This window comes from Leucopleurus acutus (genome assembly GCF_964270905.1).
Source record: "Leucopleurus acutus genome assembly, chromosome: 1".
Classification (NCBI taxonomy): domain Eukaryota; kingdom Metazoa; phylum Chordata; class Mammalia; order Artiodactyla; family Delphinidae; genus Leucopleurus; species Leucopleurus acutus.
The window spans coordinates 131647202-131673388 of record NC_139142.1 but is presented as its reverse complement, the minus strand read 5'-3'; the positions used below and the strand labels follow the sequence as shown (position 1 = coordinate 131673388).

The following is a 26187-nucleotide window of genomic DNA, read 5'->3' as shown; positions in this document are numbered from 1 at the left end:
GGCAAAGCTTGTGAGCCAAGCTAGGATTCCAAGCAACAGGCATCCACGCAGCAACATTAACATCTGCGGAGGGGCTGGCACTAGGGAGGGTGGATCTATGGCTCCTCTCGGAGCTCAGCTGCATTGCAAGATCTCAGCCAATGTCTAATACAGGGTGAAGTGGAAGGTCTAGTGATGAGGAACTCCCCTGGACCACTCTTCCTGTTTGCCATGACCAGACCGCACCATGATGCCGTCTGCATCCGTGGGGAGGGTCCCAGCACGCGGGGCTCAGACACTTACTGAGCTGCTCCTAGGAAAAGTTCAAGCACAGCAGAATCCTAGGAAGTGAACAGCTCACCCTATTAGGAAGTACTAGGTTACTAATGTCCATCTAATGGTCATTAATAATTTCAAGAAATTAAGGTCTTTTGCCAGAGGGTAGCAAGTAGTACTTGAAATGCACCACATCAAATTTGGTTCCAACTTGCGTACAAATGAGGGACAAGTGGAAAAGCACCTTCAAGGGGATTATGATGCAAACTGTGAGGAAGTGTACAGAGTAGCAACATCAGAGAAACAATTCCTATTACTAGACAACTTCAATGTGGTGGAATATGCTCGAACTCTCTGGCAGTGCACTATAGGAGACATCAGAACACCTGAATCTGAGTCCGGGCTCTGCCACATGCATGCATCTCAACTAACCTCTAGGAGCTTTGGTTTCCTCATCTATGAACTGGGGATGATAAAATCTAGCCTACCTCTTCCACAAGGGGATGCTGCTGAGATCAAGTGAGACAGCAAGATGGACACACACAATAAAGTACAGACAAGAAAAGTTATTACTACAGTGCCCTATTTAACATCAAGGGAGTAGCTGAATAGGTTTTGGTCAACAAGTCTCACTTATTAGATGTTACTTAATTTTAATAAATCTCAGTTTCCTCATTTATAAAATGGAGCTAAATTGAGATTATTCTGAATTTAAAATGATGATAACAGTAAACATTTATTAGGTACCAGGGATTGTTTTATGTGCTTTATTAGTAACTCAATCATTAAATTCAAACTTATGAGGTAGTACGATCAATCATTATTCTCATTTTATAGATGAGATGAAAGAGACAGAGAAAATTCATAATGTCCCCAAGGCCACACATTAGAAAACAGACCTCAGATTTGAACCCAGTAACTCTGGCTCCAGGGTCCATGTTCTTTTCTTGTTCCTCTGCTGCCTCATGACATATGTATCAAGCGTGACAGGTAAAAACATCCCATAAACAAAAACTCCTCTAACAGCTAGGCCCCTAGCCCAAAGGTACAGAATTAAACTCAGTCTCCAGGCTCTGACGATAATGATGCAGTTTATGAGATTCAAATCAGAAATTCAGAACAGGACTCATAAAGGCTCACTGTGTCTAAAGGTGGAATTACGCACTACATCTTGTTCAGTGTCTCCCTGAAGTCCCCAGCCACCGCCGCCCCAACAAGACACCCTCAACACTGATGACAATGGTCTGGGGACCACACTTCGAGAAGCAAGACTCATCTATCTCATCCACTATCACCTCCTCCACGTGAGGGACTTCAGGGCAACAGCCCCAGAGCTGGCACGAGGAAACCTGCCCCGTATCCAGGGAGAAGCCAGTTCTCCAGTGCTCTTAACGATACTTACTTTTTGGGGGAAACGGACTCTTCTAACATAGTTGACTCCTCATCGCCCTCTAGTCCAAATCTATCTTTACTTTGTTTCTGAGGTAAAACAAGACAAAAACGAAAGTCAGCAGGTCTTGACACAAGACCCTTTTAAGAGGCCTTTTCAAATGAGCCACACAAGCAGATCTGTTAAGGTTTACCCCAAATTCGTTGTATTGGATAATTAATAAGTGATGGGTGAAACAAAGCAATAGTAATGAAAAAGAAATATATTATTTAATACAGAGAGATATATAATGTCTTCTGTGTAACATTACTGCACAATTTTATACAGTTAAAATCAAGACATAGATATGAATATTCCGGTAGAACTTGGCTATTTTTGTGGGCTGTATCTTGAAGCCCTAGGAAAGGTATACCACTATGGCATATAACCCCCCATTAAAATAGGTTAAAAAAGAGAGAGAGAGAGAAGAAAGAAAAGGAATATCTTTAGACCCTAAAGCCAGTTTCTATAGAGGCCGGAAAGCATAACAATTATGTAGAGAGGAAGACGCTGAGGGGTTAGCCAGGCTCATTCATTAGCTAAATGATGCACTATTGCTCATGACTTGGCAGTCAATGACACAAATATGAGCTGCAGCAAAATCAGAAATCTCCTAGGATATGAGGTTAAAGACTTCACACTTAAGCAATCTTAATGTTAAAGATTCAATCAGTGAATCAAGTACTTTCCATGAGGTGCCTGCTTGCTTGCTTGTTTTTCAGGGAGCTTCATCACCTAAACTGACTCTTTTAGTAAAGAAGTGTTGTCCAATTTGCATCAGTATGAAATACCTTTTTGAGGATGATGTCAATGTAGCCTGCAATCAGCTGGGATATTTGCTCTCCCTCAGTGGTCTGTACTGAATAGTAGCTTTCCTGATACTCCCCAAAATCCTGGGGGGACAAAACCCACATTAGAAGAAATACAGCACATCAGCAGTTTTAAAGGTGAGGGGGTCCAGTTTTGGAACAGGTTCTGGCATGGATTCACTGTTTCTTGCTTGCCCCCTCTAAATACAACTGAACATCCTGAAATTTATTTAACAAGCAATGGTAAAGGGCTCTGAAAGCTGGAAAGGTAGACTGGCGGGTGATCTCAGGACCTGAAGAACCACAGTCTGAAGAGTTCTTGAGTTTTGTTTTAGATCCCATACCCCCAAGACTGGGTGCTGGAGAGGGCTGAAACTTGGAACGTCCAACAGTAAGTTCCCAAAAGCCTGTTCTCTTTGGCCAAGGGACCAGGAGAGGGGAAGCCCAACAGAGACCTAGTTGGGAGCCTCAAGCAGCTCCACAACCTAGGTTGTTGCTCACCAGCACCTGCAAAGCAGTGAAAGTCTGGCCATCCCAGGCCCTGCTCCACAACCCAGGCAGGCAGGTGATCTGGTCACTTTGCAGCAGTGGCCACAGTGAAGCCCTGTGTCTCCCTCCCCTCCACTCAGTGGCATAAGTAGATTCAGGCTCAGTAGCTTCTACCTCCCCTAACAAAGGTCAGCCAGCAATAGCAGGTGGCCCAAGGAAGTACCTTCTTCCCCCACACCCCGAGCACCAACAGGCTTTGAACAGGAACCCCAGCAGAGTCAGAAGTACAAAGCAATCCAGAATAGCATTGCAAGGGCTCAGAAAATAAACTGCCATTGCAAATCAAGTCCACAAAGACTTGAACACTAGAACACTACACACTAAACCTACAGCCAGAACACTACACACTAAACCTAAACAAGTTGACTGTCTGCTACAACAGAAGATATAAATAAGATCAAGAGTCTCCTATTATCATAATCAAAACATCTAGGATATAATTGAAAATCACTATTCATGTCAAGAACCAGGATAACTACAACGTAAAAAAAGATAATCAGGGCTTCCCTGGTGGCGCTGTGGTTGAGAGTCCGCCTGCCGATGCAGGGGACACAGGTTCGTGCCCCGGTCTGAGAAGATCCCACATGCCACGGAGCAGCTAGGCCCGTGAGCCATGGCCGCTGAGCCTGCGCGTCCAGAGCCTGTGCTCTGCAATGGGAGAGGCGGAGTGAGAGGCCCGCGTACCGCAAAAAAAAAAAAAAGATAATCAACTGATGCCAATACTGAAATGAAGCAGATGTTGGAATTATGTGATAAGGAATTTTTGATTTTGAATAATAATTTTGAATAATAAAAAATGTTTCAACACCCAATTACAAATTCTCCCAAAACAAATGAAAACAATAGAAAGATTCAACGAAGAAACCCAAGTCATAAAAAGGAATCAAATTGAAATTTTAGAATTAAAAAATGCCATAACCGAAGTAAAATGCACAGGATATAAACAGTAGTATGGAAATGACAAAGAAAAGAATAAACTTGAAAACAGATCAACAGAATTTAGTCAAGCGAAACAACAGAAAACAGACAAAATACAACAGAGCTTCAGGGATCTGTGGAACAATTAAAAAAAAGACCTAATGGGAGTTCCCTGGTGGCCTAGTGGTTAGGATTCTGGGCTTTCACTGCCACAGCCAGGGTTCAATTCCTGGCTGAGGAACTGAGATCACACAAGCTGTGTGGCATGGCAGAAAAAAAAAAAAATGTATATATATATATATATATATATATATGAAAAGACCTAACGTCCATATCATCAGAAATATGAAAGGAGAGTAGAGTGTGGGACCCCCCCCCCCAAAAAAAAAAAGTATTAAAAGAAATAATGGCTGAAAACGTCTCCGAATTAGTGAAAGATATAAACCTACAAATTCAAGAAGCTAAGAAAACCCCAAAATAGAATCAACCTAAGAAACCCACCCCAAGAACTTTTGAAAACTAGAGAAAAGAAAAACTTAAAAACATCCATAGAAAAGCAACATATTACCTACAAAGGAATACCAATCCGATGACAGAAAATTTCTGTTCTGAAACCACAGAGGCCAGAAAGAAGTAGAATGACACTTCTCAAGTGCTAAAAGAAAAGAACTGTGGATCTCAAATCCTGTATCTGGCAAAATTAACCTTCATGAATGAAGGGGATATAACATTCTCAGATGAAGGAAAACTAAGAATTTGTTGCTAGCAGACCTACCTTTAAAGAATGGCTAAAGAAAGCTCTCCAAACATAAGGAAAATGAAAACAAAAGAAGACAGGGAACTTGAAAGAGAAAGAACAATGAGATGGATAAAAACAGAAGTAAATGTAATAGACTATCCTTCACCTCATGAGTTTTCTTCAATTTTATTTTATGGTTGAAGCAAAAGCTGTAACACCATCTCATGTAGTGGTCAATGTATACAGAAGAAATATTTAAACAATTATACTCAAAAAGTGTGGAGTGTAAACAGACCTAAATGGAAGTAAAGTTTTTATATTTTATTTGAAGTGGTGAAACATGGATGCTAGTAGGTGGTAATTAATTTCATACATATATGATAGTATCTAGAATAATTACTAAGAGCACTATGCAAAGAAATATGCTCAAAAAGATTATAAATAAAAATGGAGGGGCTTCCCTGGTGGTGCAGTGGTTGAGAGTCTGCCTGCCAGTGCAGGGGATACGGGTTCAAGCCCTGGTCTGGGAGGATCCCACATGCCACGGAGCAACTGGGCCTGTGAGCCACAACTACTGAGCCTGCACGTCTGGAGCCTGTGCTCCATAACAGGAGAGGCCGCGGCAGTGAGAGGCCCACACACTGCGATGAAGAGTGGTCCCCACTTGCCAAAACTGGAGAAAGCCCTCGCACAGAAATGAAGACCCAACACAGCCAAAAATAAATAAAAAATAAATTTATAAAAGAAAACTCTGGTGAAGCCTTTAAAAAAAAATGGAACTCTAGGGACTTCCCTGGTGGCACAGTGGTTAGGAATCCACCTGCCAATGCAGGGGACACAGGTTCGAGCCCTGGCCTGGGAAGATCCCACATGCCGCGGAGCAACGAAGCCCCGTGCGTCACAACTACTAAGCCTGCGCTCTAGAGGCCATGAGCCACAACTACTGAGCCCACGTGCCACAACTACTGAACCCCACGTGCCTAGAGCCTGTTCTCTGCAACAAGAGAAGCCACCACAATGAGAAGACCGCTCAGTGCAACAAAGAGTAACCCCAGCTCGCCGCAACTAGAGAAAGCCCACGTGCAGCAACGAAGACCCAATGCAGCCAAAAATTAATTCATGAAAAAAATTTTTAAAAAATGGAACTCTAAAAAAATGTTCAAGTAACCCACAGGAAGGCAAGAAAAATAGAGAATAAAATAAACAAAAAAAAGATAAAATGGTAGACATAATACCTAACATATTAATAATTAGCTTAAAAGATAATTGGCCTAAAAAAAAAGATAATTGGCCTAAATACATTAATTACAAGAGTGAATTTTAATAAAAAGCACAACCCAACTCCACGCTCTCTACATGAAATTCATTTAAAACCTAACAATATAACTAGGTTTAAAGTAAAAGGGTAGAAAAAATATAACATTCAAACACCTAATTTAAAAAAGCATGAGTGGCTATACCAATGTAAGATAAACTGCAGAGCAAAATCTTTACTATGAACAAAAGAACATAATGATAGAACAATTTCTCCATTAAGAACATAGCATAATCTTAAATGTACAGATACAGAACAGCAGAGCTTCAAAATATAAGAAACAAAAACTGATAGAGATGAAAGGAGAAATAGAAAAAATCCCCAATTGCTGTTGGGAACTTCACTCTCAGGAATTGTTAGAATTACTAGACAGAAAATTAACAAGGATATGTAAGACTGAAATACCACCAACAGCTAACAGGATCTAACTGGCATTTGTAGGACACTACACCCAACAGCAGAATGCACGTTCTTTTCAAGCACTCATGGAACATTCTCCAAGAATGATCATATCCCTGTGATATAAAACTAACCTTAAAATTCTACAGATTGAAATCATACAAAGTATGTTCCATGAACATTAACAGAATCACAGTACATCTCATTGACCATAAGAGAAACAAACTAAAACTCAATAACAGAAAGACAACAGGAAAATCTCTAAACACTTGTATATTAAATTAAAGCTGGGTAGGAAGGAAAGAAACTTTTACAGGTTATAAGCTTTAATCCAAATTTAGTAAAAACGTTGATATTTGTTCTCTCTTTCGCTTCAGGTAGTTACTGCAATTCGCAACAGTAACTTTTTGTTTTTAAAAAAGCAGTACTTGGGTCTAGCTTAAAAAGACCAATAGTATCAAAATGTATATAACAAAACATAGCTATGCCTGCCCTACCCATTCCCACCTTCACTTTCCATCCCCCGTGCAACTACTTTGAATCCTTTTTAGCAATTTCTTCTAGTATTTCTAAATAACATATTTATATTGATTTCTTGATTTTTCTATTTTAGAAATTATCCACAATTACCTACAATGGAAGATGAGAACTTAGTTCACTAAGCGTGAACACCTACTTTTTAAGGGCCATGTGGATACAGCTGTTACTCACTACAGGAGGAAAGAAGGTATGTTTTCTGAAGATTCCTCCCAACTGGCAAGAGTCTATCAATCAATGATCAAATTAGATAACTAATACTCCCACCAAGGCCCCTTCCTTATACCTTTTTTCTGATGCCCTATTATAAGATCTTGCCTAGATGCAGTTATTTCAAGTGTTCACAAGAGCTGGAGAATAGTGCAATTCAGGAGTGCTGAAGAAATTCACAAATGTCAACACTTTCTGATTTCTCTTATGGCTCGATATGTGCTACAAAATAATTGCCCTACCAATTCTCACATACCAATGTGGCTGGCTACAGTTAAGGCCACATGGTATACTCTGTTAAGAGCAGATACTGAGATTGGGAGGAAGAATTCAGAGGTTTAAAAGTCTGGAACAAATATTCTCCCTACTTTCCATGTATTTCACTTTGAGCATTTTATTATCATTGTCTCATTTGATTATGACAACTCTGTGAAACAGGTATTACTACCCCCATTTCACAGCTGAGGACATTAAGGCTCAGACAGGAGAAGTAACTTGAGCAAGGGCACAGAGCTGGGAGTGAAAGCTGATTTCGAACGCTACCCCCCAGTCTATGCTATTTCCACCATACAACAATGTTCTCTTCATAGGCAGGCTGGGAAAACACAGCTTGGCAAGTTGTCACAATTCTTAGGAACTTCTAAAACAACTAGAGATGAGGAGGGAGCCTTTGTATGGGCCTCAGGGCGTTATAAAGTTGCCTTTTAGGGTATACTAGGCATGGCATCAGGACCACAGAGACTAAGAATCATCCTTGACTGGCTCTTTCTAATTAAAGAACTCAGACAGACTTAGAGCACTAGAGAGGAAGAGGTGGCCAATGAGACCCAGCTCTCAGACATCTCGCTCACTTCTGGACCAGTGCCCACCCCTGCCCTCGTGGACCCCCACCATCTGTCCCTCTCCAAGGGCAGGGAAACCCAATGGGCTTGTATTGTTTCCCTGCCCCACGATATCACCCAAGGCCATGCTGGCCCACTCACTGCCTTCAGCCAGTCCCTACCAGTGTGAAGCTCTTGGGTGAGGCTGCCCAGCGCTTGACTGTGGTGAGTGGCCACTCCTGCAGCACTTCCTTGGTCTTTTCATCCACGCGCATCACTGAGTCCTTGGTGATCCCCAGCAGGCGAGGCACCAGCTTGTTCTTGCCTTTCATCTTTTCCTGAAACAGGAGGTATCAAGAGTCAGTGCTCTTCCTCTGAATACATCTGATTTTTCCAAGTTATCAGTGATTTCGTGATGTTTTACCTACGGTCAACCTACAACACTGTGTTTCAAAAACCGGCAGGGCTATCGGAAAACCAGAATTTTAAAACTAGATAAATGACTCATAAATTAAAGGAATGGAAGCTAAAACAGAGCCATCAGAAGACTGGAAGGATCCACAAAGGCACACTTCCTGAAGAGAGATACTGTCCAGGAGGGCAGGTTGCTCCAAAAACAGAGATTGTGACAGAAAAAAGATATGCAGAGAAAAAGAAGTTAAAGTGAACTCCAAATATTATCACTCCCAGTAGCCACCTCAGTGCGTAACAAAAAAGGGTTAATGTGGAATTTAAATACGGCACTTTAGCTGTTTAGAATTAACTACAACTGCCAGAGTAGCATCTTCTCAATACTAAACACAGACTTTTTTTTTTTTTCATAATCACTGAAATATATTTCCATTTGGGTTCTTCATTTTGGTATTTTTTATGTGTATCTACTGACCCTTAAAATATTTTATGATTAGTTTTAATAAGTTTTTAAAGAAACAGTCATCATGCCTATTAAAATAATGAATCCCTACCTCACACTCGTGCCACAAGAAATTCAAAAAAGGTAAATCATTTAGGAAGAACACACAGTTGGATATTTTTGTGATTTCTCAGGGGGAAATGACTTCTTAGCACAAAAGCTAACATAAAAAAATAACTAAAGGAAAAGATTAATAGCTTTAACTATAAAATATATGGACTTTGATACATTTTTTTAAAAAAGGAAGAGAGAGTGGGAGAAAAAGAAAGAGACCTCACCATAAAGAAATTAAAAGGCAAATGACTGGGGAATAAATATCTACAACAAATAGTATGATAAAAGATTTCATACACTTCATATACTAAAGGTTATCATAAATCATCAAACATAAGTGGCAAAGAACATGAACAGAAAATGTTTAAATAAGTAACTAGATAATAAGCAATAAGATAAATTTTCATGTATATGTAATAGTTTTTTAAAAACCTTAATACTCAATTAAAGAAGGTATGAAGGGGGACCACTACTCGTGGGCATTTAAAATAGCAAAGGCTTTATGGAAGAAAAGCTTTAAAATTCAAAGCTTTAAGATTCAAAGCTTTAAAAATGTTTCTACCTTTAACCCAACTTGCTTTTCAAAACTTATTCAAAAAGAACTTATAAATGTGTATATAGATTATGCTGCAAGAAGGATCAACTAGAGTTTATCACAGTGAAAAACTAGAAATAACCAACAAAGTTCAACCACAAGAGATATGGTAAATAAATTATGGTACATCCAAATAATAGACTACAACTCTTAAAAATCATACTATAGGAAAACAAGTGGATTCATAATAAAAATTCATTCACATTAAAAAATTAAAAAGTCGACTGTACAGCATGATCCTACGTGAAATAAAATTTTAAATAGAATTTTCAGAAAATTCATTACATGACAAAATGGTGCCAATGATCATCTCGTACAATTTGTATTTTTTCATGTGCTTTCCCTTTTTCGAAAAACTTAATACACATTCCTATTGTTGTCAGGAAAAAAACAAACTTTTCAAAAAATATCTGCAGAAACCTAGCAATGCCCAAACCACTATTACCAGAGGAATACATATATAAATTAGCACAAAGTACGCAAGTATACATGGGTGTGTGTACAAGGAGACAGGCACTTAAAACAAGCCAGGAGTGTGACAGATACCTAACAATCATTATCCATTAATTTTCAGAGCATCACCCAAATGCTGGCGGCGGTGGCATCATCATCATGCCAGTCTTGAAATGAAGGAACCAGCGACTTGCCCACGGCAAACAGTAGTAAGTGATAAAGCCAGGATTAGAACACAGATTTCAGCAGCTCAAGAACATCTCTGACTTCAAAAAAGACTGTCTACCACAGTATACTACTTCTGATGGAAGCAATTAGAGAAAAGGCAAAAACACTCCTCCCAGCCCCTGTGGGCAGTTCATAAACCGTCAAACAGTGAAGGTCACGGCACACCTCCAGTTTCCTCCCAAGAGGAGGAGATAAAGGCATTAGGAATCTGTGTGGGTGTCTGAGGAGGGGAATATGGCACTGTCAGAACCTCCGAGTTAAGAAAAACTCAGAGAAGAGTCAGATCCTTTGTGGAGAGGCCATTTCCACCAGGGGTGATATCAGCGCAGGGTGGACCATGCCAGTACACATCACTTGGCTTCAGGAGCCACAAAGATTTACGTGGAAAGGTTCCAGGCGGCTAGTTTAGTCACACAGGGTTCGTACCAGCCCAGCTGCTGGCACCAGGAAGGGGATCAGAAATAAAATATGGTTTGCAGCTGTTGCCTTCCTCCTTTCAAATCTGTACTTCCCCAGTGAGGGGCTTTGGGGTGAGGGAATACAGGATAGTGATGGATTGCCCTGACTCCTGTCGAGATGGTTCTGGCCTGGGAGAGGAAACCAGAGTGAACAAGCAAACAACTTACAGCGGGCATTCCATTAGAAGGTCACGACTACGGGGGAAGGGTATATAAGGAACTCAGAAAATACTGTCACTCAGCAACAGAGACCACCATCAAGGGACACAATTAATTCAGTGCCTACCCGCAAAATGCAGAGCAGCTGGAGAAAGTTAAAACAGCGAGGGGCTCGGCTCTGTGCTAGTGATATAAGGGGCTCCCCTGACAGAGGACCTGCCTTAGACCCTCAGTGGCAGACCTGCATGATAGAAGGTCCAGAGGCAATAAGGCTCCCCCTTCCTCTCCAAATCTCGAATCTCAGTCCACTCCACACGTCTCCTTTCCAGTCTTCCAACTACAGACACCAGCATCCTTTATCTCCAGGAGAAGCAATTAGGCTAGGCAGGATGCAGTGAAGACCCGTCTCTCTCGTGCAGACACACGCAGACTGTGGGTGTGAGTTTGCCAGCTACCTAGCAACTTCTCTCTCGAGGCAGTCCTCATCAGGTTGGTTTTGTTTTGAGGATGTGTCGAGCTCACATGACTTACAGGCAGGAGAAGGTATGTATTCTACCAAGGAAAGTCAGGATCTACTAATAAGCCCTGCCGCTCCTCTTTCAAGCACATCTCAACCATTACTGTGGGTTAGGTCCTGGCAGCTGGCTGTTATCAATCCTGCTCAGCCTCGGGCTCTTCTCACAGGTGTGGATATTGGCTGATTCTGACATCACCTGTGCCTTACATCAGATTCGGACTTGGGTGGAGGGATGCCAGTGGGCTAAGCGTTGGGCATGCTTTGGCTCTAAGCCCAACTTCAATGTGGCCTAAGCCTGTGATCCAGCTGTGCTCACCAGAGTTCTCTACTGGCTTCCTGCCAAAGTGCTGCCTTGTGTGCTTTGCTGTGTCATCAGTATGCTTTTTTCTTTTAGGAGCACGGCAGAAAGGGATGGCTGCTCCAAAGCAAAATGGTGCTAAAGACCCTGTTCATTAGCCATTTCTCTCCCTAAAACAACTGGCAATCCATGTTGATTTAATTCATGATTCTGAGATGCTCTGAATGCCCTCTGTGATGCTTTTATAGTTGAGGGGAGAAGAGGCTCAGCTCCCAAGGTATCTAACCCTCAAGGCTCTGGTTGTGGTTGCAGGGAAGGTTAAAGGCGAGTTTATAACTCAGAAGGTTTCCACAAGGGTTTCCGGGAAAGAAACAAGATTCTTTGCAAGTCATGGGAAATGCCTTACCGTTCCTTATGGGGTTCTGAAAAACTTATCAAGATAAACTGCAAAAGATTTCAATGAAAGAGGAAGACTGTAGATGTTTACAGCTCCCATTTATTGAGATCATTGGTGCAACAGTCCCCTTTTCTATATGACTTCCTTTAACCTCACAAAAACTCAGCACTCTAGGTGAGCAAGCTGAGCTTTCGAGATGGAAGGTAAAGTAACTTATCGAAGGTCAAACTAAGTGGCAAAGCCAGAATTCCAAACCCAGGTCCCAGGTCTTTCTTTTTGAAGGATATGTCCTTAGCCACTGAGAACACTGCCACATAACAGGCTTATTACAGACATCCTCTCTATTGGGGTCAGCAAACTATGGCAGGTACTAAATGCAGTTTTCTGCTCCCCCTGGCACCTCTTTTTTAGCCTGAGAGCTAAGAGTGAATTTTCTATTTTCAAATGGTTGAAAAAAAAAATTAAGAGTAATAATACTTCATGAAACGTGAAAATTATATGAAACTGAAATTTCATAATCCATAAATAAAGCTTTACAGAAACACACCATGCTCATTTATTTACATATTGCCTACTGATTTCAGGATACAAGCACAGAGATGAGTGGTTTGACTAGCAAAGGCTAAGATATTGACTACCTGGGCCCTTTACTAAAAGGTTTGCCAACCCCTGCTCTGTATCATGAACTCTAAAAGCTAATGGAAAGTTGGAGGACGCAAGGGCCAGGAATTAGGGAATTGCGAAGAGGGTTAAGGAGTTGGGATAACCTAGAATGTATCAAATATCCCTACATTCCAGCTACTACATTTCTTTACATACATTACCTCACTTAATCTTCATTAGAGCTCTGTAAAGAATTACCATTCCCATTTCTCACACGAAGAAACTGAGGTTTCAGAAGGTTAAGGATGTCTCTCCAAGTCACGAGTTTCTGTCATTTCTCACATAGGCAATATTGCATCAAGAATTCTAGGCCAGTCTTTCCGACTCCAACACCCAAGCACTTTCTATTATAACAATATAAAATACAGTATGAAGTACCCTTGAACCACATGGGTTTGAACCAGGTGAGTCCACTTCTTTTCAACAGCTAATACTATAGAACTACATGATCCATACGGGTTGAATCCACAAATGTGGAACCGTGAATACAGACAAACTGCAGGTACAGAGGGCCAACTGTAAGTTATACGCGGATTTTGGACCGCGCAAAGGGTCGATGCCCGCTAACCCTCACGTTGTTCAAGGGTCAACTGCATAATGCTCTGAATATTAGGACAAGATGTACACAGATACAGAGGAAAATATGATGGAAGGACCTATAAACATATCAAACTAGTTCTCTCACAATATATACTGATCTGAAGGCCATGTGGTATGATTGTGTTTAATATCAATATTTACATTTTATAAATTATGATTTCATTGACTTATTTAATTTAGGATTTCAAATAGTCTATCCAAGTAGTGAATTAATCACTTTTAACATACTTCTTAAATTATGCCAATGAACTTCCTTCACAATTTAATGGTATGTTCAGATTGGGGGGTCTAGAGAAATCTGTTACTTATGCCTTTAAAACACATACTGTCCCTTACCCAAACAATTTTGTGTGTGCATGTGCTATTCTGTGTGTGATGTCTTTTAACCATATATTCTAAATGGTTGCACTTATTTATACACACACAGGTTATTTCATGCTGCTGACATATGTGTTGTAAATTTACCTGCTCTATTCACTGAATTTAAAAATAAACCTAAAAATTAAAATGACTGTATATTGTTATAACATGTATAAGGATCTGCACACTGAAAATTACAAAATGTTGATGAAAGAAATCAAAGAGGACCTACTATCATGAAAAACTCAACATAGTAAAGTTATCAATGCTCCCCCAATTGATCTATAAATTCAATGCAGTGCCTATCAAAATCCCAGCTAAGCTTTTTGTAGATACAGACAACCTTGTTCTAAAGTGTTCATGGAAAGGCAAAGGACCTAAATTAGCTAAAACAATTTCGAAAAAGAAGAAAAAAGTAAAGAGAATCATTCAACTTGATGTTAACGCTTACTACACAGCTAAAGTGATCAGGACAGTGTGATTATCAGTGGAAGGACCAACACAAATCAATAGAACAGAATAGAAATAGATTCATAGCAATGTATTCAAATGAATTTTGACAAGGATACAGAAAAAATCCAGTGGAGGAAGGATAGCCCTTTCAAAAAACAGTGCTGGGGCAACTGGACATCCATAGGCCAAAAATGAACCTTGACCTAAAAACCTCACATCTTATACAAAACAAACTCAAGTGGGGACTTCCCTGGTTGTCCAGTGGTTAACAATCCACCTTCCAATGCAGAGGACGTGGGTGCAACCCCTGATCAAGGAACTAAGATCCCACATGCCGCGGGGCAACTAAGCCCGCACACCGCAACTACTGAGCCAGCCCCCTCTGGAACCCAAGTGCCACAACTAGAGAGAAGCCCGCACGCCACAAGAAAGATCCCGCGTGCCGTAATTAAGATGCGATGAAGCCAAAAAAAATAAAATTAAAATTAAACAAAACAAACTCAAGTGGACCATGGACCTAAATGTAAAATGTAAAACTGTAGAACATTTAGAACTAAACACAGGAGAAAATCTTCGGAGCCTAGAGTTAGACCTCTCAGACGTAACACTTAAAGCAAGATCCATAAAAGTAAAAAATGATAAAACGCCCATCTTCAAAATTAAGAACCTGTATTCTGTGAAAGACCTTGTCAAGAGGATAAAAAGACAAGTTACAGAGTATGAGAAAATATTCACAAATCACATTTAACAAAGGACTTGGACCTAGGATATATAAAGAACTCTTAAAACTCAAGAGTAAGAAAAAAAATCTAACTAGAAAGTTGGTCAAATAAAACATGAACAGACATTTCACTGAAGAGGATATACAGATGGCAAATAAGCACAGGAAAAGATGTTCAAAATCATTAGCCATCAGGGAAATGCAAATTAAAACCGCAATAAGATATCATAAAACATCTATCAGAAGGGCTAAAATAAAAAAACAATGATAACACCAAATGCTGAAGAGGATGATAAGAAACTGGATCACTCATATTTTGCTGGTAAGAATGTCAAATGGTACAGTCACTCTGGAAAACAGTCTGGCTGTTTGTTATAGCGCTAAGTGTGTTCTTACCATATGGTTCAGCAATTGTACTCTTGGGCGTTTAGCCCAATGAAATGAACACTTCATTCTCACAAAAACCTATATACAAATATTTATAGCAGCTTTATTCAGAATAGGCACAAACTAGAAACAATCCAAATGTCCTTCAGTGATAAATGGCTAAACAAACTGGTACTTCCATACTATGGAGTACTATTTGGCAATAAAAAGCAATGGACTACTGACACACATTATGACTTGGAGAGATCTCAAGGGAATTCTACTAAATGGAAAAAAAACCCTCAAAAATTTATGTATCATATGATTCCGTTTATATAGTACTTTTGAAATAACAAAATTATTGAGACAGACAATAAATCAGTGGTTGCTAGGGGGTACAGAGACCAGGGGAAGGGAGTAGGGTGTGAGGAGAAACAGGAAGGGGTGGGACGTGTGTATGGCCATAAAAGGGTAGCACAAGGTATTCTCTATGGATTAGAGTTCAATATCTTGACTACAGTGGTGGTAACACAAATCTACACATGAAAAAAACTGCATAGAACTAAACACACACACACACACACACACACAAATGAGTACATACAGAACGTGAAATGTGATTAACGTCTATGAACTGTACCAAGTCGATTTCCTGGTTGTGACATTGTACTATAGGTACCATTGAGGGAAACAATGAAAAGGTATTATTATTTATTTTGACAACATTATTGAGATATAATTCACATACCATACAATAGACCTATTTAAAGTATCTAACTCAGTGGATTTTAGTATATTTACAGATATGTGCAACTATCACCACAGTCAATTTTAAAACATTTTCATCACCTCAAAAAAGAAAAATCCTGTACCATTAGCTATTCTCACATAGGTCCGCTGATCCCACCCCACTCTTAAGCAGCCACTAATCTACTTTCTGTCTCTATGGATTTGCCATTCTGGACATTCTATATCAATGGAATCTTGTGACAGGCTTCTTTCACTTCACATAACATTTCCAAAATTCATCCATGCCTGTAGCATGGAGCCGTACACTTCATTTCTTTTTATGACCAAATAATATTGCACCTTATGGATATACCACATTTTGTTCATCCATTCATCAGCTGATGAACATGTGGGTTGTTTCCACATTTTTGCTAAATGCAGCTATACACTTTCAGGTACAAGTTTTTCTGTGGACATGTGCTTTGAATTCTCTTGGGCATATGTACCAAGGAGTAGAACTACTAGGTCATATGGTATCTCTATGTTTAATAATTGAGGAAGTGCCAGACTCTTCTCTAAGGGGGCTGCACCATTTTACATTCCTACCAGCAGTATATGAGGGTTCCAGTTTCCCTACATCCTCACCCATACTTGTTACTCTGACTTTTTGATTCTCTGAATTATTTTTCCAACTTCCTGAATTTTATCAAACACCTTAGTGGCTTTATCACTTATCAAATGATCACATGATGCCATCTTTTCCAGCTTTATTTAGATATAACTGACATAGAACATTATGTAAGTTTAAGGTGTGCAATATGATTTGATATATGTATATATTGAGAAATGATTACCACAGTAAGGTTAACACATCCTTCACCTCACAAAATTACCTTTTTGTAGTTGCTATGATGAGGACATGTAAGATTTACACTCTTAGCAAGAATATTAAAAGCAACAAATAATATACAAGGGAACTACCATAAGGCTATCCATTGATTTTTTTCAGCAGAAAAAATCTGCAGGCCAGAAGGGAGTGGCAGGACATACTTAAAGTGATGAAAGAGAAAAATCTACAATGAAGAATACTCTACCCAGCAGGGCTCTCGTTCACATTTGATGGAGAAATCAAAAGCTTTATGGACAAGCAAAAGCTAAAAGAATTCAGCACCACCAAACCAGCTTTAAAACAAATGCTAAAGGAACTTCTCTAGGTAGAAAAGGCCACAATTAGAAATAAGAAAGTCGTGAAATGGAAAAGCTCACTGGTAAAGGCAAACATACGATAAAGGTAGGAAAGCATCTACACACAAAGCTAGTAGGGAGGACAAAAACAGTAAAATCATCTGTATCCACAATAAGCAGTTAAGGGATACATAAAAGAATTAGATGTAAAATATAATATCAAAAACAGTAATCATGAGGGGAGGAGAGTACAAATGCAGGGTATCTAAAATGCATTTGAAATTAAGAGATGAGCAACTTAAAACAAGCAGGTATATACATACACTGCTATACAAAAACCTCACGGTAACTGCAAGACAAAAACCTATGATAGATATACACATAAAAAAGAAAAAAGGAAGCCAAACCTAACACTAAAGACAGTCATCAAATCACAAGAGAAGAGAATCAAAGAAGAAAGGGGAAAAAAAGACCTACAAAAACAAATCCAAAACAATTAACAAAATTGCAATAGGAATATACATATTGGTAATCACCTGAAATGCAAACAGATTAAATGCTCCAGCCAAAAGACACCGACTGGCTGAATGGATAACAAAACAGGACCTGTATATCCTGCCTACAAGAGACTCACTTCAGATCTAGAGACACATACAGACTGAAAATGAGGGGATGGAAAGTGGTATTCTAAGCAAATGGAAATCAAAAGAAAGCTGGAGTAGCAACACTTAGACAAAATAGACTTTAAAATAAAGACTCTTGGGAAGAGATATGGGAACATATGTATATGTATAACTGATTCACTTTGTTATAAAGCAGAAACTAACACACCATTGTAAAGCAATTATATCCCAATAAAGATGTTAAAAAATAAAAATAAAAAAAAAATAAAGACTCTTACAAGAGACAAAGAAGGACATTACATAATAATCAAAGGATCAAATCAAGAAGAAAATACAATTGTAAATATATATGCACCCAACATAAGAGCACCTCAATATAAAAGGCGAATGTTAACACATATAAAAGGAGAAATTGACAATAACACAATAATACTGGGGGACTTTAACACCCCACTTATATCAATGGACAGATCATCCAGACAGAAAATCAATAAGGAAACACAGGCCTGAAATGACACACTAGACCAAATGGACTTAATTGATATTTACAGAGCACTCCATCCAAAAGCAGTAGAATATACATTCTTTTCAACTGAACATTGAACATTCTCCAGGATAGATCACATGCTGGGCCACAAAGTGAACCTCAGTAAATTTAAGAAAATGGAAATTATATCAAGCATCTTTTCCGACCACAACACTATGAGGCTAGAAATTAACTGTAAGGAAAAAACTGCAAAAAATACAAACATGTGGAAGCTAAATAATATGCTACTAAACAACCAATGGATCACTGAAGAAATCAAAGAGGAAATTAAAAAATACCAAGAGACAAATGAAAACGAAAACACAACACTCCAAAAAAGTTATTAAAAATATTTTTAATAAAAAATAAAAAAAATTTACTCCCTTAGCAACTCGCAAGTATGTAATACAGTATTGTTAACTATAGTCACCATGCTGTACATTAGTTCCTCAAAAGGTATTCCTCTTAAAACTGCAAGTTGGTGTGCTTTGACCGACATTTACTCATTTCCCCACCCCAGCAACCACGAATCTACTGTTTTTGTGACTTTGGCTTTTGAAAATTCCATGTATAAGTCAGATCATACAGTATTTGTCTTTCTCTGATTTATTTCACTTAGCATAATGCCCTGAATTTTCTTTTTTTTATTTATTAGTTAACATCTTTATTGGAGTATAATTGCTTTACTGTGGTGTGTTAGTTTCTGCTTTATAACAAAGTGAATCAGTTATACCTATACATATGTCCCCATATCTCTTCCCGACCTCAAATTTCATCCATGTTGTTGCAAATGGCAGGAATTTCTCTTTTATGGTTGAATAATATTCCACCATATTTACCTACCACGTTTTCTTTATCTATTCATCTGCTGGTGGATAGTTAGATTGTTTCCATATCTTGGTTATTGTAAATAATGGTTCAAAGAAGAGAGGAGTACAGATATCTCTTTGAGCTTGTGATTTCAATTCCTTCAGATATATATCCAGAAGTGGGATTGCTGGATCATACGGCAGTTCTATTTTTAAATTTTTGAGGATCCTCCACACTGTTCACCACAGCAGCTGTACCAATTTACATTTCTACCAACAGTGCACAAGGACTCTCTTCTCTCCACATCCTTGCTAACCCTTGTTATTCCTTGTCTTTTTTTTATAACAGGGGTGAGGTGATAGCTCCTTGTGGCTTTGATCTGTATTTCCCTGATGTTAGTGATGCTGAGTACCTTTCCATGTACCTCATGGCTATCTGAATATCCTCTTTGGAAAAATGTCTACTCATGTCCTTTGCCCATTTTAATTGGATTATTTGGGGCTATTTTTGTTGTTGTTTTTTGCTATGGAGTTATAAAGAATTGCTTATATATTTTGGGTATAAACCCCTTACCAGATACATGGTTTGCAAATATTTTCTCCTTTCTGTAGGTTGCCTTTTTCTTTTGCTGTTTCTTTTGATGTGCACAAGTTTTTTAGTTTGATGTAGTTCAACTTGTTTGTGTTTGCTTTTGTGGCTTGTGCTGTTGACGTCATATCCGAAAAATCATTGCCTAGAACCCTGTCAAGGAGTTTACCACCTATGTTTTCTTCTAGGATTTTTACAGTTTTATGGCTTACACTTAAGTCCTTAATCCATTTTGAGTGAATTGTTGTGAATGATGTAAGATAGAGGACCAGTTTCATTGAATCTATAAATGGCTTTGAATAGTATGGACATTTTAATAATTTTAATTCTTCCAATCCAAGAACACAGGATATCTGTTCATTTACTTCTTTGATTTCTTTCATCACTGTTTTAATGTTTTCATCATATACATCTTTCACTTCCTTGGCTTAACTTATTCCTAAGTATTTTACTGTTTTTGATGCTATTGTGAATGAGACTGTTTTCTATATTTCTTTTCTAGATAGTTCAGTGCATATGATGTCACCTTATTTGACCTGCTCTGATTTACTAGATGTATTAATTCATAATATTGCATTATTCCTGAATTTACTTTTAAAATAGGGCAAACTATGATTAAATAAACTCTATCAAAATCAACTTAAAAATAAAATGTACACTAAATAAGACCACTGAGCAAAAAATTGAAATGAGCAGTGTACTCACTTTATAGTGACAAAAAATAAAAGTAATGAAAAACAAAATGTGAATGTCTAACATGTATATGAAAGCTGTCAGTGCTGCCTACCTCCTGACCCTGACCTTCCTTCAAAGAGATGTAATTTTTAAAAAATGAGAAGGAAGAAAGGAAGGGAGGAAAGGAAGAAGGAAGGAAATTTGCATTACTTTCTTACTTTGCCTGAAACACTTCTGTAAAAGAAGAGTTTTCATTTGACCAAACCTGCAAGACCTTGCAATAACCGTAGCATCTGTGTTTTACCTCTAATTATCCTACTAGCCATGGACAGATTCTTCCCAGGCCCTAAATTATATGTGGAGAACAAATTTCTCTTTTCTGGAACTTGCTATTCAATGTCTCTTTTTAATTACATGCAGACTGCTGTGTGCTATGTATTTTCCTAAATTTACTGACCTTTATGCACAACACTGAAACTGACTCTGTGTGAAGTTTGATGGTATTAATAGAAAACAATATGAATTTGAAAGATAAATTTCATATATGAAGGACTAGAGAAAAACTCAAACCCACACAACCATGGAAGATGATACCAGTATCATTGGAGATGCTGAAAACGACTTAATCTTTGTGAGGTATTAGAACTCATCAGAATAATAAATGAAAAGCCGGGACTTCCTGGTGGCGCAATGGTTAAGAATCCGCCTGCCAGTGCAGGGGACACGGGTTCAAGCCCTGGTCAGGGAAGATCCCACATGCCACAGAGCAACTAAGCCTGTGCGCCACAACTACTGAGCCTGTGCTCTAGAGCCTGCACTCTAGAGCCCGCGAGCCACAACTTCTGAGCCCACATGCCACAACTACCGAGCCCACATGCCACAACTACTGAAGCCCGCGCACCTAGAGCCCGTGCTCTGCAACAAGAGAAGCCACTGCAATGAGAAGCCCGCGCACCGCAACAAAGATTAGCCCCTGCTCGCTGCAACGAGAGAAAGCCCGCGCACAACAACGAAGACCCAACGCAGCCAAAAATAAATAAATTAATTAATTTTTAAAAAAAAAATGAAAAGCAGACTTTTCTTCTAAAACAATCAGATCTAACCATGTGCTCACGGTGGGGATGTGGGGGTGAGTAGGATAATGAAAGCAGGTGAGCACATATCAAATGGGGCCACCCTAGGTAAGTCAGCATAGCCCACTGCCTGGGAACACAGGCTTTTAAGTCAGAGAGACCTGAATTCAAGTCCTACCTCCTACAGTTACTAAGCTTATGGTCCCAGCTGAGTCATTGATCTTTCTGGCCTTGATTCTCATTTATAAAAAGAAGATAATAGCAGTAATTCTGCCATTGGGATGCTGACAGATTTGAATAAGACACGCCTGACATATAATTGTTTACTGTTATTAATGTCATTATTAATATTGGGAAATTACCTAGTCATTACCTAGAATATCACCATCAGCACCATTCAAAAACTGATTGATAGTTTAAAACACACTGAAATGAAAAATTCAATTTCTAAATTATTTTTCTTAAAAACAAAGTGATTCGCCTATGCTTTCTTTATTTGCATGGGACCCAGCATTTTCTGGTATAAAGCTGAGAGCTGTTTGGCTGAAATAACTAATCAGCATTAAACATACACCTTTTTTCCATATAATATCTTTTATTTCTCTTGGCCCCAAATGAAGCAGCTTCCTCCAATGAGGACTGGAGTCAAGAAGAGCATCCATATGCCCAAACATTCTAGTAGACAGCAAAACTTCTTTCTTTTCTAGTTCTTTTTAGCTGTGGCAATAGACACCTCCTTAAACCACCCTGTCACTGACCTTCCAACTTCAGTCCCTAGAAGCAGCTGCAACACAGCTGGTAACACTCCCCTGGGCCTTAAGCAGCACAAGAAAGTTCATCACATCGTAGAGCTTTCTCCAGGGTGAAGAGCAAGAAACAGGAGACCCAGAGTCAGAGCAAAGCAAGTGGAAATAATGAAACCTATCAGAGGGATGACTACAAGAGAGTACGTGAGGTCAGGATATGAAAGCGGGGAAGGAAGCTACTGGGAGGGCTTCTTAGTGAATTCAAGAACACACCCTCTGCTTGCTCACAGGTGGAATTTCAAAGATCCACCTCTGTCCCTCTAGTAGTCAGGCCAGCAATTCCTGTGAAAACAGATCTGAAGGCCACAGAAAATCCCAAGACCCATCTAAAAGGATACAAATTCAGTACCATAACTACCACATGAATTTGATTTGGCCTGCAGTGGTCAACAATCTTCACTTAGTCCAGTGCACTCTGGAAGATCTTAAGTGAAACATTCTCAGGGGAAAGTGCTAGCAATTGAAAGTAAAGGTACTCCTTCAGGGACTTTATAGCAGTGACTGAGAGCAGAGCCAAGACACAGCTGTCCTGAGGCCTGCAGGCAGCCAAGCTCACTCACCAGCCTCACAGCTCTTACACCTCATGTCTGTCCCACAGCTCAACTCAGGTCACCACTGCCCAGATGCTCCATGTGCAAATGCTAGGGGTCTAGAGATGACAATCAAGGTTAACAGCAAACCCTTTAACAAAAGAGGTGGCAGAGGCAAACGCCCCCTCCATCACGCCCAACTCACCTTCACCAGGAAGAAGGACACACCGTACGTCCGGAGAGACCGGGCGAGTTTGACATACTTGACCTTGGCTTCTATCTCGTTCATCTCTCCACAGTTCTTGTGCTCCTACAAACGTGACAGAGGCAGGGACCAGTTACTGCAGCTCTGACAGCAGGTGGACTTTGTGAGAGGTGTTACTCCACATGGCCTCTATGCCTTTGTGGATGCATGTCCCTGCTGACCGAGGGTCAGAGCACACAGAAAGTGCTAATGCACAGTTTCTTAACTAGAACGTGAACCCAAATTCCTTATAGATTTCACAGTTATATGCAACAATTCATGCACATGCAGCATGGCAAGAACAGGGTCCATAATTGTAACCTAATTTTCAAAGGGCTCCACGTTCCGAAAGGTTCAGGACCAACACGTCAAAGGAGAACTAGAAAAATGTTCTTGTCCTGAATTCTAACATCCGGGCAAAAGATAAAGTTTTCCAAAGAGCAGGATATATAAATGCCTGGACATCTCAGTGTGTGCAAACAATACTGGATTTAAAAATAATATGTTTTTATACACATGAAATTTATCTCTTCCAATTTATATTTACATTTCATTGCCAAAACACTTTGGTATTTTGGATTCACTAGAGTGAGTGTTTCCTGGCAAAGCTGATGACAGGGTTTTTTTTTACTGGTTGCCTACAATAGATAACTTTCTGAATTTTAGAATAAACCTGGATTTTAAAAAGACACCAGTTCCCAAATTCTGAGGTTCAAAAAACAAATCTCAGGATTAAAAAAGGCTTCTTGAAGTGTCTGCCTCAGTGCATTTTAATGGCAAATTGCCTTGTTTCAATGCTTCCAAGATAACGTCTCTGAAATTAAATGTATGCACATTTTTCCCAGAAGGGCTAAGGAACCTTTAGCAAGAAGGTATGGATTAAGATAATAAATCTGCCCAAAGTAGAACTGTCAGCTTCTTTACTCTGGAGTCACAAATCATTTATTATATAAGCAGAGTACATGCATGGGGTATGAAACTATCGTGCAGAGGCCCCTCTTGGACTAATAAATGAGGATAGGCTTTTGGATGCATGAGGAGAATAATAAAGTGAGGAGAATAATAAAGTTCTGAACATTTCCAGTACCTGAAATATTCTCTTTTCAGCTCCTCTCTGCTTGATGTATTCTTTGGGCAGGAATTCCTTTAGACTGAGAGAGAGAGAATAAAAAAAAGGTAAGGCATTTATCATACTCTATGTTGAGGAGGAAAGAAAAGAAACTTTTCATAAAACTCACAGTTAAGTCCCTAACTCTCAGTATTTTATGGTATAATTAATAACAGACAGCCATATCCCACAATGCTCTTCAATAAGATGCAAATATAAAACCAGTCTGATAAAAAGGGTCAAACATATTCAAGAAGAAAGATTGTCCAGGATATACTGTAAAATGACAAAGTAAAGCACCCAAGAGTGTACAGTATGCTAACCTTCGTGATAAAGGGAGGAAAATATCCTCCATTTTGTACTGTTAATATGTATTTTAAAAAACATTAGAAGGATAAATCTAGTACTAATATAAATGATTCTTAATGGAAAGAAGGAAAAAACAGGGACAAGGGAACAAGAATGGAAATTAAACCTCTTAATTTTCCTTGTACTATAGTCTTCACTTTAGAACCAAATGAAATCACAAATGGGTAAAATGCAACACCTAAAAATCTAAAGCAAATTGAAACAAATGAACCTAACAGTGTATGGAACCAACAGCCTAACTTTGAAAAACAGTCTTTTGACAATACCCATCCCCAGTGAGATATATCTTAAAGATAAAATGGACCACAGTAGACTTGTTAAATATTGATATCATTATTTCAAAACTAATATCTACTCTTCCCCCTAAATATATACACACACACACTATAAAATTAGTATATTACATTATCTAAGTAGGTAGATATTATATATAATTAGGATAAAGTAAATAATTGTTAGTTGTTAGAAATCAATATTTGTAGCATGAAATAAATAAAGCAAAAGAAGTTAAATGAAAACCCTGCAATCTTTCATCTGAATGCAAATATTGATCTGAATGTCTGATTCATTTTTCTTTTTCTGAAAAAATTTTCTACTTGTGTCCACTGCAGAGGCTAAGGGCAAGGACAACCGGGTGGCAATGAACACCCCCAGTGCATCAGCCAGGTGGTCTTCCAACACCATTTCCCACTAAGAGGAATCCAGGATCCTTGGAGAAATGACCGATTCTAGCTTTGGGACAGGAGATGTATAAAATGTTCCTGGGGCTTCTTGTGCCTGAGGATCAAGGAATTTATCAAAATGACATTGGACTGACATCAAGGGATAACCGATGGCCAAACATGGGGTGATTTTTAAAACCTCATACAAAAGAAGAGAGGACAGGGCTTCCCTGGTGGCGCAGTGGTTGAGAGTCCGCCTGCCGATGCAGGGGACACGGGTTCGTGCCCCAGTTCGGGAAGATCCCACATGCCGCGGAGCGGCTGGGCCCGTGAGCCATGGCCGCTGAGCCTGCACGTCCGGAGCCTGTGCTCCGCAACGGGAGACGCCACAACAGTGAGAGGCCCACATACCGCGCAAAAAAAAAAAAAAAGAAGAGAAGACAGAACAATGTGCTCACTGACCAACTTCAACAATAATAACTCATAGCCATTCATGACTCATCTACTCCCTTACCCACATGCCCTCTCATGGATTATTTGAAGTAAACCCCAGACATCATATAATTAATTTCATGTGAGGGGCAATTTGAGCATCAGAAAGAATGAAGACTGCAATTGGTCAAAACACAGGTACGTAAAATTCAATAAAGATTCTTTGAAATAATCATTGATCACCTTAAGAGGTTGCTAGGGCACCAGCTCATACCGAAAATTGATAAAGGAAAAGAAACAAAGCTAATAAATGCAGAAGGAAAAATAGAATTCCAAAATCATCATTTTACAACTCTTAATGAAATAGCCAATAGAGCAAAACAAGCATGAGTGGCTGCTAAAACCAATAAGTAACAAGTTAATGGGGGACTTTATAACAGAAGAATCAGTCTGATCCAAACCCAATGATCAATTTTAAATGCGAGTGGGATAACCACACAGCATAAGCCTTCTGACTGATGTAACAGTACCATACTTCCATACTGTATACTTCCACCTATACTTCCTAGGTGGAAGTATACAGTACCACCTAGGAAGTATTCTTGGCGATA

General features: G+C 39.2%; 1 protein-coding gene across 1 annotated transcript in view; it reads right to left on the bottom strand.

Annotated features, from left to right (window-relative positions):
• The window catches only part of TLN2 (talin 2), a 438134-nt gene that overhangs the window by 147558 nt on the left and 264389 nt on the right, over positions 1 to 26187 (bottom strand). Inside the window, exons 10-14 of the mRNA XM_082844286.1 lie at positions 24093 to 24156; positions 22967 to 23071; positions 8164 to 8319; positions 2476 to 2577; positions 1658 to 1734 (exon numbers count right to left, since the gene is read on the bottom strand). Coding sequence (XP_082700412.1) covers positions 1658 to 1734; positions 2476 to 2577; positions 8164 to 8319; positions 22967 to 23071; positions 24093 to 24156 — 504 coding nt within the window. The remainder of the gene's footprint in view (positions 1 to 1657; positions 1735 to 2475; positions 2578 to 8163; positions 8320 to 22966; positions 23072 to 24092; positions 24157 to 26187) is intronic.